At 45.1% G+C, this 14,426-nt stretch overlaps 1 protein-coding gene across 3 annotated transcripts in view; it reads left to right on the forward strand.

Moving 5' to 3' along the window:
* Positions 1-13,232, forward strand: part of LOC105466392 (RAB guanine nucleotide exchange factor 1) — an 82,294-nt gene extending 69,062 nt beyond the window's left edge. For all 3 annotated transcript variants that reach the window (XM_071095303.1, XM_071095304.1, XM_071095302.1), the window contains 3 exons: positions 163-254; positions 6,600-6,856; positions 10,356-13,232. In XM_071095303.1, coding sequence (XP_070951404.1) covers positions 163-254; positions 6,600-6,856; positions 10,356-10,754 — 748 coding nt within the window. In that variant the 3' untranslated portion in view covers positions 10,755-13,232. The remainder of the gene's footprint in view (positions 1-162; positions 255-6,599; positions 6,857-10,355) is intronic.
* The last annotated feature ends 1,194 nt before the right edge of the window (positions 13,233-14,426 follow it).

The raw sequence follows: 14,426 nt of genomic DNA on the forward strand, positions 1-14,426 counted from the left end.
ATGTCATTTGACCTCCTAGTACTTGGAGGGTTGATGTGTGTGGGCCTGGGATTGTCTGAGTGATCAATGATGCCTCAGGCTTTCCCTAAACTGAAGGAGGTGACAAGACGAATGGCCACGGTTCATCCTTGGAGCCCTTGTTTACTGTCTCTCTCTCTTTAGAGCCCTGCGCTGGGTTACGCCTCAGATGCTGTGTGTCCCTGTTAATGAAGACATCCCAGAAGTGTCTGACATGGTGGTGAAGGCGATCACAGGTCAGTGAAACCAAGAGCCTTTTTATTGGGATGTTCTCCCCTTAAGGGTAACATGTTGCTGTAATATTAGTCTATACATTTGTAAAATGCAGATTGTCGAAGGTACATTGGAATGTAGTAAAAGTGATTTGTGAGATTGTTAGTTTTATGAATTTGATGGCATTCAGAAGAGCAGGTTAACTCTTTTCCCCCTTTATTTTCAGGGATTATGGTCCCGTTTCTTGGGCATTGAACTCAACTAAGGTCAAATACAGAATAAATATTTTTTTCTCTTTTTATTCAGCTGACTGTTCCCATGATAGAACAAATTTGTTCCTTTTTTTTTTTTTTTTTTTTTTGGAGATGGAGTCTCGCGCTGTTGCCCAGGCTGGAGTGCAGTGGCGCGATCTCGGCTCACTGCAAGCTCTGCCTCCCGGGTTCACGCCATTCTCCTGCCTCAGCCTCCCGAGTAGCTGGGACTACAGGCGCCCCCCACCTCGCCCGGCTAGTTTTTTTGTATTTTTTAGTAGAGACGGGGTTTCACTGTGTTAGCCAGGATGGTCTCGATCTCCTGAACTCGTGATCCGCCCGTCTCGGCCTCCCAACATGCTGGGATTACAGGCTTGAGCCCCCGCGCCCGGCCTACAAATTTCTTAAGTTTCAGTTGCATTTATATATTCAAAATAATTTTGGAGAGAGGAAGGGAACTGGTAAGGCAAGGTAATCCCCATGCTGGAGGAACATATTAAAATGATGCCTCTGACTGGTTGTTAATTAGAGAAGCCCTGAGAGTTATTTTTCTGGTTTGATCGCTAAATAAATGAAGTGGCACTGCCGTTCTAGACAGGTGCAGCCTCCTTATAAGGTTTGTTTGTCATTCATGGGAATGACCCAGCAAGACTGCAACACAAACGTTTCAATTTAAAAAAAAAATCTTAATGAAGGGATGTTCAACTTTGGCCAGTGTCTCCTTTATTAGAAAGAAGACTTAGAAAGGCTTGTTCATGTAGACATTGTTAATGAAATTCTACTGGAAAGGAAGCGGGTCAGTTGATTAGTAGTGTTGGAGGCTGGCCATCGAGTAGGCTCCTTTTGTTATAGGAACCAGAGACTCACTCAAGCCACAGGAAGAGATGGAGGTTTGCTGAGGGTATTATCAGGATTATAAAGGAGGCGAAGTCTCTCAGGACCCTACCCCCCAGGTTCCTCCAGGGAGTGGGCTATCTTACTGCCTTTACAACGGCAAGAAGGTCTGCTCCAGGCATTCTCTGCTGATGTGATTCTTCCACTTTCTCGGGTTCTGCTTCTCTTTGTGTATCTTCACATGTCAACTCCTGTTATTAAGTAAATTACTGGTTTCTATAATTTCCTGTGCAAGTTCTGGAGGTAGAATCCAAGTGGCCCAGGTCAATACTATTGTGTTTTTTTCTTGCAAGCTTTTCTGCTAGGCTATGGCATAGGTCATGACTACTCTGCCTCCTGCACCGTTTGCTCCGGGAACCCCGTAAGAGGTTGAAGGTGGAGGCCTTCTAAAAGCCTGAATACGGACCTGGGACTTGTGTTTTTTCTGACTCTTACTAGAAAGTTCAAGATCAACTGGTTTATATTTAGAGTATTCCATGGGAGTTTTGTCCAAGCCAACGTAGCCTTTACGGCCTGTTGCTAACAGGGAAGTCCCCAGGCTTCCTGACCTCTTTCTCCCAGGTAGGGCATGGTTCACTGGGGCATCAGCTGGTAGCAAGTGTTTGTGTGACGCATCAGTGGTGAAAGTAGAGGTGGGTGGCCTGAGGGATCAGGGAAGTGTATCTGTGTTCCCCGAATAGTGGGACTCGCTACGAGAGGCTGCCCATCAAGTTACGCAGTGTGGGTCACATTCTTCTAGGGCAGGAGACTCATGTTCTAGGCTGACAAGTAACAAATACGAGGTCTGTTGAAGAGAACTGCATAAAATTTTGAGAGTCTTCAAGGCCTCTGCCCTGAGGTCGAACACTCTTCAGGACTTCTGAAAGGAAGAGTGTGTCACCCCAGGAAGGGGACCAGAGAGTCCATCATCAGCTCCTCTTAGCTCCAAGAGTTTAGGACAAGGAGAGTGTCAGGGCCTGTGGCTGATGGTGGAAGTTTCCCTTTCTCTCTCTGTTTTGTTTAATTTTTAATTTTTATGTGTACATAATAGGTGTATAGATTTATGAGTTCCATGAGCTATTTTGATCCAGGCAGGTAATGAGTGGTAATTGCCTTAGGGGAAATGGGGTCCATCCTCTGAAGCATTTAGTTGTTGTGTTACAGACAATCCAGTTATATTCTCTTAATTAATTTTTAAGGTACAATTAAATTACTTTTGACTATAGTTCCCCTGTAGTGCTAGCAAATACTAGGTCTTATTCATTCTTTCTAACTTTTCTGGTTATCTGGTTACCCCTTGGCCGCTATACCCCACTATCCCCCATGCCCCGCACTACCCTTCCCAGCCTCTGGTAACCATCTTTCTGGTAAAACATGCTTGAATTGTTTTAAGTTTTTAGCTCCCGCCAATGAGTGAGAACATGTGATGGTTGTCTTTCTGTGCCTGGCTTATTTCACTTCATAATATCCTCCCGGAGTTTCATCCATGTTATTGCAAATGACTGGATCCCATTCTTTGATATGGCTGAATAGTACTCCACTGTGTGTGTGCGCCACATTTTCTTTATCCATTCATCTGTTGACAGACACCCTTTCCCATTTGGCTTCGCCTGCATGACTTCTGTGTGGCTATGGGGGCAGTGGTTCTTAGCCAGGCACCAGTGGTCCCCCAGAGACATTGGATAGCATCTGGAGACTTACTTACTTATTTATTTATTTTTGAGACAGGATCTCTGTGTCACCCAGGCTGGAGTGCAGTGGCACGATCGTGGCTCACTGCAGCCTTGACCTCACAGGCTCAAGCGATCCTCCCTCCTCAGCCTCCCGAGTAGCTGGGACCACAGGCACGTGCCACCACACCCAGCTAATTTTTGTTCACATTCTGTAGAGACAGAGTTTCATCATGTTGCCTTGGCTGTTCTCGAACTCCTAGACTCAAGTGATCCTCCCACCTTTACCTCCCTAACTTACTAGGATTACAGGTGTGAGCCACTGAGCCAGGCCTGGAGACATTTTAAAATGTCCAGCTGTGGGGGTACTCCTAATATCTAGTGGGTAGAAGCCAAGGATGCTATTAAACATTCTACAATGCACAAGATAGTTCCCTACAACAAAGAATTATTCAGCCCCAAATGTCAGGAGTGTCCATGTAGAGAAACCATGACCTGGAGGTATAGCCTTTGATTTCACAACTCCATTAAAGATAAGCCTGGACACCTGGACCCAGCAGAGATGGAGCGCACACTCAGCCCTGTGCTTCCTATTCACGACAAGGCAGAGCCCTGGGAGAAGACATAGAGCAATTATGCAGGGCTCTGAAGAGTAAATCATAGCAGGCAGGCTGGGGAGGGAAATTATTAGACAGCAGTGAGTTTCCTGGGTGTTGCTTTCTACTCGCATATCTCCTAGTTGAGACTTTGAAGCAATGCAAATCGTGGAATCGCACACCAGGATGGGAATCCAAAGAGTTCCATGAAGACTTCCTTCAGGCTGGAGGATGCTAGGAAGGGGTATCTGCAGGATGAAGCATGTGGAAGAAGTCCCTGGGGGTGTTTATCTTCCTTTATTCTCCTTTTCCTTCCCTTCTCTCCCTTTTTCCACCCCAGCCCTGCCTCATGGCAATAGCAGCCACACACACATCCAGATAAAACATAATTCACTTTTTACTCGCTTTCAAAATGTCAACAATAAAGATGAATAGGATGCCAGATGAAAGAACACTGATAAATAAAGATTAACAAGAAAGTGGTTTAAACTTTAAAAGAGAAAGAAAAAATCAATAAAAGGTAGAAAGCTAAAGATAAATCAAGGTAGTAAAAATGGCTTTAAAAAATCTTACCCGGCCGGGCGCGGTGGCTCAAGCCTGTAATCCCAGCACTTTGGGAGGCCGAGGCGGGTGGATCACGAGGTCAGGAGATCGAGACTATCCTGGCTAACATGGTGAAACCCCGTCTCTACTAAAAATACAAAAAACTAGCCGGGCGTGGTGGCGGGCGCCTGTAGTCTCAGCTACTTGGGAGGCTGAGGCAGGAGAATGGCGTGAACCCGGGAGGCGGAGCTTGCAGTGAGCCGAGATCACGCCACTGCACTCCAGCCTGGGAGACACAGCGAGACTCCGTCTCAAAAAAAAAAAAAAAAAAAATCTTACCCAATCTTACCCAATTCTTATGTATAATAAGTTCCATATAAAAAGAAAAATAAATAGATCAGTATAACAATAATTATAACCCAGAATTGGCCGGGCGCGGTGGCTCACGCCTGTAATCCCAGCACTTTGGGAGGCCGAGGCGGGCGGATCACAAGGTCAGGAGATCGAGACCACGGTGAAACCCCGTCTCTACTAAAAATACAAAAAATTAGCCGGGCGCGGTTGTGGGTGCCTGTAGTCCCAGCTACTCGGGAGGCTGAGGCAGGAGAATGGCGTGAACCCGGGAGGCGGATCTTGCAGTGAGCCGAGATCGCGCCACTGCACTCCAGCCTGGGCGACAGAGCGAGACTCCGTCTCAAAAAAAAAAATTAAAAAAAAATAAATAAATAATTATAACCCAGAATTAAAGGATTAAAGGAAGCAAACAATAAAATAAGCAAAAATTATATAATTCACACAGTAGCCTCATAAGTAAGGGAGTAAAAGCACTCATAAGTTAAAGTAAGGCCTGTGCACTACCTAGCACATCTGTCCCCTACACGTTGTCTTTCATAGCAGATGGGCCTAGGAGGCGACCTCAGGGATGATCTAAGAACAGAAAGAACCCTTTGGTAGACCCCACTGCCTGGCCCGAGTCTGAAACTTTTATTCCTGCTAGTGGCAAGAATTTGGTGTAAAATTAAGCTGCCTTGGCTATTTTATGATGTTCCAAGTTGCCGGCAGATGTGCACCCCCAGAGGCATGCTCCCTCTCCAGCAGTGCTGTCAGCGTGTGTTTCAGCACCCTTCGCTGTCCCCCAGGCTCGTTGGAAAAGAGTGGGCGTTCATGAGAGCCCACTGCTTGGACTTAGTGGTAGTCGTGGGTAGTGAAATTTTTCCCTGGGAGAGGTAAAATGTTATTTTGAGATTAAATGTATTCCCTTGCTTGATCCCCTCTGCCAATCAGCAGGTGTGAATGTCATGATTTCTGTAGCTAGGGGAGATCCACATGCTGGAGAGTTGGTCACTGTAGACCTAAGTGTGTTGGATTCCAGTAGCTGTTTTTTTTTTAAAAGAAAAAAAGAAAAACAGGATTTTGCTCTCTTGCCCAGGCTGGAGTGCTGTGGTGTGATCACTGCAGCTTCAACCTCTCGGGCTCAAGCCATCTTTCTGCCTCAGCCTTTCGAGTAGTTGGGACTATAGGCACACACCACCACACCCGGCTAATTTTTGTATTCTCACATCCAATACAAAGATGCTTTGTGTAGTAACCACATTTCTAAATAGCAGTATGCAAACTGGGACTGTCGAAAACATTCTAAAATGTAACAGAGGCACAGAAGCAGTAAAAAGATTCTTCATCAGACAACTTCTTCCTTCTCCATGGAGCTCAGAAGCAGCTTACATTGTGATTAGAAGTGTGGGCTTGGCCAGGCATGGTGGCTCACACCTGTAATCCCAGCACTCTGGGAGGCCAAGGTGGGCGGATCACCTAAGGTCAAGAGTTTGAGACCAGCCTGGCCAACATGGCAAAACCCCGTCTCTACTAAAAATACAAAAAGTAGCTGGGCATGATGGCGGGCGTCTGTAATCTCAGCTACTTTAAAGGCTGAGGCGGGAGAATCGCTTGTACCCAGGAGGCAGAGGTTGCAGTGAGCAGAGATCAGGCCACTGCACTCCAGCCTGGGCAACAAAGAGTGAAACTCCCTCTCAAAAAAAAAAAAAAAAAAAGGAGTGTGGGCTTTACAGTCAGGTAGACATGGTTTCAAATTCCCACCCTGCTCCCTACTGTCTGTATGATCTTGGGCAAATCATTTAACCTCTCTGAACCTCAGCCCCCTCATCACTAAAATGGATAATATTAATAAGAGTATCCATTGCATAATCTGAGGATTAGAGAAATGTGCTTGTAGGGCACACTGTGTAGTACCTAGCTCTTGGTTCTGTTTTATGTGAGTGTGAGATCATATTTAGTAAGTCATGTATACACTAAGTTAACTGCTGGAAAGGGGGTTAGTGAGGATTCCTTCATAACTTTAGAGATAAAACATGATTTTCCTATTGCTTCTTTTTTGTGATTCTTTTCTCATGGGAAATACTGTCTTTTCTGCTTTGTAGATATCATTGAAATGGATTCCAAGCGTGTGCCTCGAGACAAGTTGGCCTGCATCACCAAGTGCAGCAAGCACATCTTCAATGCCATCAAGATCACCAAGAACGAGCCGGCATCAGCGGATGACTTCCTCCCCACCCTCATCTACATCGTTTTGAAGGGCAACCCCCCACGCCTTCAGTCTAATATCCAGTATATCACGCGCTTCTGCAATCCAAGCCGACTGATGACTGGAGAGGATGGCTACTATTTCACCAATCTGGTGAGTAAGTGAGTTCTTGGTGTTGTAGAGAAGGACTAGGAAGGTGGTGGTTTTGGGGATGTGACAGGTGACTCAGGCCCATGACAGGTGAATGCTCCTGTTTGAGAAGGCAGCATGACTGAGGAAGCTCACTTTGCATCAGGGAGCACAAGGACCAGGCCATACAGACACTCTGCCTCCCAGCACTTGATCAGAGCTTGTGTTTGTCCTACGGAAACAGATGACATGTGTTGGGCATCACTCCCCACGGTCCTGGGTAGAAGAGTCCTTCACTTGGCTGGGCCTTTTCAACCATGAAGAAGGCAAATTATATTTAAATTAATAAGGCTGAATATTTCCCTCATTCATTCATTCATTCATTCTACTACAGAGTCTCACTCTGTCACCAAGACTGGAGTGCTGTGGTACAATCGTAGCTCACTGCAGCCTTGACCTCCCGGGCTCAAGAAGTCCTCTCACCTCAGCCTGCTGTGTAGCTGATACCACAGGCATGCACCATTACACTGGGCCAATTTTTTCGTTCTTTTTTTTTTTTTTTAAAGAGATGGGGTCTCGCTATGTTGCCCAGGCTGGTCTCATACTGCTGGACTCAAGCAATCCTCGCACCTCGACCTCCCTAAGAGTTGGAACTGCAGGCATGAGCCGCCACTCCTGACCTGAATTCTTCCTTTTTCTTCCTACTAAACTCTGCTTATTTGCTTTCAAGGGAATGTACTATGAAGCTAATGAATTTGGAGCCTTGGGGCAGCTTATGGACTTGGTTTTTTGTGTTGAGAGCCTGGGAACTAAGAGGTGGGGAGGGGAAGCCAGGATGCATAGGGGGCATTTCTGATAAATTGCCAAAAAATGTCTTAAGACAGGTACTTGAATCTCTGAGACTCTAAAAATATGTCATGATTTATTTCTAGATTCTAAGTATATATTCACATTTATACTTACTTTTGTATTTGTCACTTTTTTTCCTTTTCCTGTAAGTAGATTCCAAAAATTGTATAAGCCTCAGGTTCCTTTCATACCTGGACCTGCCCCATCACTCATCACCCTCCACCATTGTGTTCAGCTACGTGTTACTCTAGTCACCAGCATCTCGGGAGTGATTTGCAGGTGGAGGGACTTGGGAATGCTCTTGATCAGATGTTTTCACCTTTATTCACGCTGTTTTCCATCCTCCCAGGCACCTGGTGGTTTAATCCATAGTATTAAAATTTAAGTGGCCCATATAGAATGAGATTAGAAGTACTCATATATCTTTTTTTTTTTTAATTTTTATTTTTTGAGATGGAGTCTTGCTGTGTCACCCAGGCTGGAATGCAGTGGTGTGATCTCAGCTCACTGCAACCTCCATCTCCTGGGTTCAAGCGATTCTCATGCCCCAGCCTCCCAAGTAGCTGGGATTACAGACGTGTGTCACCATGCCCGGCTAATGTTTGTATTTTTAGTAAAGACGGGGTTTCACCTTGTTAGCCAGGCTGGTCTCGAACTCCTGGCCTCACGCAGTCCACCCACCTCAGTCTCCCAAAGTGCTGGGATTACAGGCATGAGCCACCGCACCTGGCCTCATATTTCTTAATATAAATGAAACATACACTTGCCTGTGAGGGAAGAGCCTTTTGGATTCAGCTCTTTATCCAGAGTAGGTCAGACAACCTGGAAGTCCCTGAGAAGTGTGGACATGGCAGGTAGTGAGAGAAGTGAAGGAGGACCAGGACACATTCAAGTGTAGCCACAGTCACTGACAGTAGAGGTGGCTGGCTTGCACACACTCAGCAGCTTCTAGGGCCTTTGGCCTGCAGCCTTAAGTACTTTTGTGCCTTCCCTCTTCATCTTCTTCTGGCCTGACTCAGAGTCTGTCTCGTCCCCTGCACCCACTGCTCCAATGAAACTGCTCTGGCAAAAGTAAAAAGTTTCCAGCTGACAAACCCCGCGGGCACTCGCAGCCTTCATCTTCCTTCGCTTCTCGTAGCACTCTCCATGAGTCCTTGGTTCTGCAACTTGTTCCTTGGCTTCCACAATCCCACTACTTCCTTGTCTCTTTGTAAAGTCTGTGTCTTCTGCTTCCACCTTGAACTGTGTCATTCCCTGGACTCCATCGTCTCTGCATCTCTTCCTGCACCATCTCCTCTGTCAAAGAGCTGTCACTCACCTGTGCAGTGATGACCCACAGCTCTGTGTCACCTGTCTTGACCTCACACTTGTATCGCACCTCAGATATAATTTGTTCAGAGCTACGTCCCCTTCAGATGTTTGTTTCTTTTCCAGTATTCTTTATTTCTGTTAGTGGCCATGCCATGTCTCCATTCACCTAAGTGAGGAGTTAGAATCACCTCCTCTCTCCAGTCACAGGGGCCACAGCAGCTCCACACACACCATGAGCCAGATGGGCGTGCGCTTCCGTTCTCCTCAGATGAATCACGTTTTTCTTTTTCTTTATTCCTTTTCTCTAGAAGTGAGGTTTCCACCCCAACTGTTTCCCAGGCTGGTCTCGAACTCCGGGTCTCAGGCCTCCCAAAGTGCTGGGATTATAAGCATGAGCCAACACACCCAGCTCAGATGTCTGTTGAATTGGGCATTTGCAGTGGTATTTCTGTACTAGTAATTGCTACCATGTATTCATTGCTCACGGCAGGCCTCTTGGAAGCCCGTGACATGTGCTGTGTTGTTAATTCTCACAATAAATCTGGATGGTATTTCCCCCCATTTACAGGTACAGAAACCTCAGAGAGCTTAAGTAACTTTCCCAGGGTCACTCACTGTTGTTGTTAAGTGAAAGAGGTGACAGTCAACTCAGGTACTGTCGCTTCAGAGCTGTTCTTTTTTTTATTTTTTTTTCCTCCTGAGAAAGAGTCTTGCTCTGTCATCCAGGCTGGAGTGCAGTGGCATGATTTTGGCTCACTGCAACCTCCGCCTCCCAGGTTCAAGCGATTCTCCTGCCTCAGCCTCCCAGGTAGCTGGGATGACAGGCACCATAACTGCACCCAGCTAATTTTTGTATTTTTAGTAAAGACGGGGTTTCACCATATTGGCCAGGCTAGTCTCAAACTCCTCACCTCATGATCCACCCGTCCCAGCCTCCCAAAGTGTTGAGATTACAGGCTTGAGCCACCGGGCTCGGCCTGGAGCTGTTCTTTTAACCACTTGGTGTTAAAATATTTATTTGAGGATCAGAGGTCCGTGTGCCACACCAGTGTCTTGAGGACCTACACCCACTGTATCCTGGGTGGGGATAGCAGGTCTGGGAAGACTCAGACAGAATGGCTTCATGGTGCACCTGGGGAGGCTGCACCCAGACATTGGCCCCAGAGCTCCTGGGAGTGTACAGGAAGCATGACCAGGGATAGGAGTAGGTAATTTTCCAGGCTGAGTTACACGGAAGTTCATGAGTTTGTTTTGTTTACTTTTGCTTCTATTTTAAATTCTCTGTGATCAAAAGATTTTTACAAATCGATTGGAGTATGCGTAGCTTTCCTAATATGACTGTATTAACGTCCTCTTCCTGTAGTGCTGTGCCGTGGCTTTCATTGAGAAGTTAGACGCCCAGTCTTTGAATTTAAGTCAGGAGGATTTTGATCGCTACATGTCTGGCCAGACCTCTCCCAGGAAGCAAGAAGCTGAGAGTTGGTCTCCTGATGCTTGCTTAGGCGTCAAGCAAATGTATAAGAACTTGGATCTCCTGTCTCAGTTGAATGAACGACAAGAAAGGATCATGAATGAAGCCAAGAAACTGGAAAAAGACCTCATAGATTGGACAGATGGAATTACAAGAGAAGTTCAAGACATTGTTGAGAAATACCCGCTGGAAATTAAGCCTCCAAATCAACCGTTAGCAGCTATTGACTCTGAAAACATTGAAAATGATAAACTTCCTCCACCACTGCAACCTCAAGTTTATGCAGGATGATCACAGTTTACATGGAGAGTATTTATTTGAGCCTAAATTGTAGGTAGCCCTTACTACACTCAACTGATTGGGATCTAGAATGTAACTAAATTGCTTATAAATGTCAGAGCATTTTTAAAGGTACAGTATATGGGGATTGTTTTGTTTTGTTTTTCCTAGCAGGGGAAGCTTAGTTAATAATAAAATACTATTTATTTGAGTTACTGATACAGATTCATTTAAGGCTTGTGTGCAAATTTTGTCTCAATCTTTTTTCCCTCCATGATTCTCCTATGTGCTTCCTCTGGCATTCACTGTGGTTTGGTAAATAATTGCCTTTTAAAGGACAAAACAAATGAATGCTACAAAGTGTATGTCCACAGTTCGAAATAATTTTATAATTGTAAAGATAGAAATTATATTGATAAGTAAATATGTAAAATTGTAAATATGTAAAAAAAAGAATGGTGTCTGCTGTGCATGGCATTTTATATGTTAATTTTTTAGTTTAAAATGAAGTATATTGAATGTTTGCCTTTAGCACCATTTTATTTGGTTTGTCCTACTAAAATGACTCGAGAAGTGTTTAGACAAACTCCCCTTAAGATGTGCACTCCATCTTTAAGAACGTATTAGCCCTAACTTTGAGGTTCTTTATAGTCAGAGACTATGACACCACTAAGGTTCAGAATAAATTTTAGGCCACATAAAGTTGCTGTTTAATGTAGTCAATGGAAGACTTTAAACCATGCTTCTAGCTTATTTTTCCCTCATTCATTCAGCAAATCTCTGTTGGGTTCTTCAGTGAGAAGGAGCAGGCACTGGGCCTGGAATGGAAGGCGGGAATGAACTGGCCTCCCATGGTGAGAGGTGACAGGGTCCCTCAGCTGTGAGATGCAGGGGGCGCCTTGCAGCCTCCATAATGTACATTTGACTCTCCAGCAGTCCAGACACATTTTCTGAACCTCTTTCAGCACATTTCAGCCTCGGGACTGTTCACATTAGTGGCCTGAGAGGTGTTTGCCATGGGGCCACCCCGTGCCTGGGGGAATATTCAGCAACATTCCTGCCATCCATACCCACTAGATGCCAGTAGCACCCCCCAGAGCTGTGAACAGGTCTCTCCAGACATAGTCAGATGTCTCCTGGGGCCATATCACCCTCCATTAAGAACCACTGATCTCTTTTACAAACCAGGAGTTATGCTCCTGGTGGTTAATATGGTGTAACCAAAGAATCTTGCACTCAATGCACAGTGTGATGTTAACTAAATGAGTAAAATATTTAGGAGGCTCAACAGCTACCTGCATTGTAGAACCTTTTCTTATCTCAGAAGAACCTTCCATAACCTAAATATACCATTAATGATGATTCTTCCATTCAGTGACTTCCATAGATTATGCAGCTATACTTGTGAAATAGTGCATGAGGCCCCAGGGCACCGTTCTGGAACAGCGTCACTTCACACAGGCAGCTGAGAAAGGTTCCCTTGCTTTTCCAGTATCTTCCTAAGGATGGAGCCCAAAATTGCAGAGCAGTAATTTTGGAATAAAACCAGGGTGGGTATAAAACTTCTTATTCTTAAATTTACATGTAAGGGCTGGGCATGGTGGCTCAAGCCTGTAATCCCAGCACTTTGGGAGGCCAAGATGGGTGGATCACCAGGTCAGGAGATCAAGACCATCCTGGCTAACATGGTGAAACCCCATCTCTACTAAAAATACAAAAAACTAGCCGGGCGAGGTGGCAGGCCCCTGTAGTCCCAGCTACTCAGGAGGCTGAGGTAGGAGAATGGCGTAAACCCGGGAGGCGGAGCTTGCAGTGAGCTGAGATCGCGCCGCTGCACTCCAGCCTGGGTGACAGAGCAAGGCTCCGTATCATCTGTCTCAAAAAAAAAAAAAAAATTTACATGTAAGGTCTATCAAGCTTGACACATCTGTGTCATCATGCACTGAAGACAGGAAGCAGTTCACTCAGTCAGCTGGTTCCCAAGCTCGCACAGAAGGTGATGAGTTACTATCAAATGCCAGTGAGAATCTTCGTATAGAATAACCTGGGCCCAAGTGATTTCAGTAAAAAACTTCCCTTTCTTTGGTTTAATTTTCTATGTGCTTTTAGGTGCGAATCCAGATATGTGGTCTTAATTCCCCCTGGAAATACACAGTTCTTTTAGTTACTGTACACTCTGTTTGTTCAATAAACTGCATATCAACTTCCCTCAAAAGCTGACTTTTTTGGGTCTCTTACATACCATAAAGTAGGTCATTGAATTGATTTTTTTTGGAAGTATCTCATATTGGTTAAATTCTTCTGGTATGGACTCTTGCCTTATATAGAGGTTTCCATTTTTCTTAAGTCAGCATCAATACAATGGCCGGAGTTTCTGTTTTTGCAACAAGAAGGTGTTGGTATTTTATGTAGGGTAAATGTGAATGGAATACACCTTTGGAACTGAAGTCATTATCAATAAAGTTTCATAATCCATCCCTCTTTCAAAAATTGATTTGGTTCTTTCTTAGGAAAATATACATTATTATTAATATTCTCATGCTACAGAGGTTTTCTGGTTAAGCTATACCTAAAAATGAAACATGAAAGACATTTGCCAGTTAAAATTAAGAAGACAAGAATATTTGCTGTCACCACAATCAACCTTGTTCTGGCAGTCTTCAAACAGACATAAAAGTAGAGGAAAAAGGAGTTAACATAATCAGTATAGAGCTGTTACTGTCTGGTGGTGAGGACATGAACTCTGGAGCTGGAAGACTTGGATTTGGTTTTGAATTTTATTCTGCTAGTTATTAGCTCATTGGCCCTAAACAAATCTCTTGTTTGAGATCCGTCAGCTGTGAAATGGGGTTAATAATATTACTGCTTCATGGGGTTGTTGTCTGAACTTAGAAAAAATGATAGCTATTATTTGTAGATGGTTATTTTATGTAGAAAACTCAAGAGAAGGCTGGGTGTGGTGGCTCACGCCTGTAATCGCTTTTGGAGGCAAGGCAGGAGGACTGCTTGAGGCCAGTAGTTTGAGAGCAATGTCAGCAACATTTTGTAGAGACCCCCCTCTCTACAAAAACTACTAGCTGGGTGTGGTAGTGTGTACCTGTAGTCCCAGCTATTGCAGAGGCTAAGGTGGGAAGATCACCTAAGCCCAGGAATTTGAGGTGGCAGTGAGCTGTGATCTCACCACTGCATGCCAGCCTGAGATCCTGTCTCGAAAAAATAAAAAGTAAAAAAAAAAAAAAAGGGCCGGGCGCGGTGGCTCAAGCCTGTAATCCCAGCACTTTGGGAGGCCGAGACGGGTGGATCACGAGGTCAGGAGATCGAGACCATCCTGGCTAACACGGTGAAACCCCGTCTCTACTAAAAAAATACAAAAAAACTAGCCGGGCGAGGTGGGGGGCGCCTGTAGTCCCAGCTACTCGGGAGGCTGAGGCAGGAGAATGGCGGGAACCCGGGAGGCGGAGCTTGCAGTGAGCTGAGATTCGGCCACTGCACTCCAGCCTGGGCAACAGAGCCAGACTCAGTCTCAAAAAACAAACAAACAAAAAAAAACCCAAGAGAATTTATATTGAAACTATAGAATTTCATCTCTATATTAGTGAGAGATGAAATTCAAAAATAGCCATAAAAGCTAGGCCGGGTGCAGTGGCTCAAGCCTGTAATCCCAGCACTTTGGGAGGCCGAGGC

This window comes from Macaca nemestrina, chromosome 4 (genome assembly GCF_043159975.1).
Source record: "Macaca nemestrina isolate mMacNem1 chromosome 4, mMacNem.hap1, whole genome shotgun sequence".
NCBI classification, from domain to species: domain Eukaryota; kingdom Metazoa; phylum Chordata; class Mammalia; order Primates; family Cercopithecidae; genus Macaca; species Macaca nemestrina.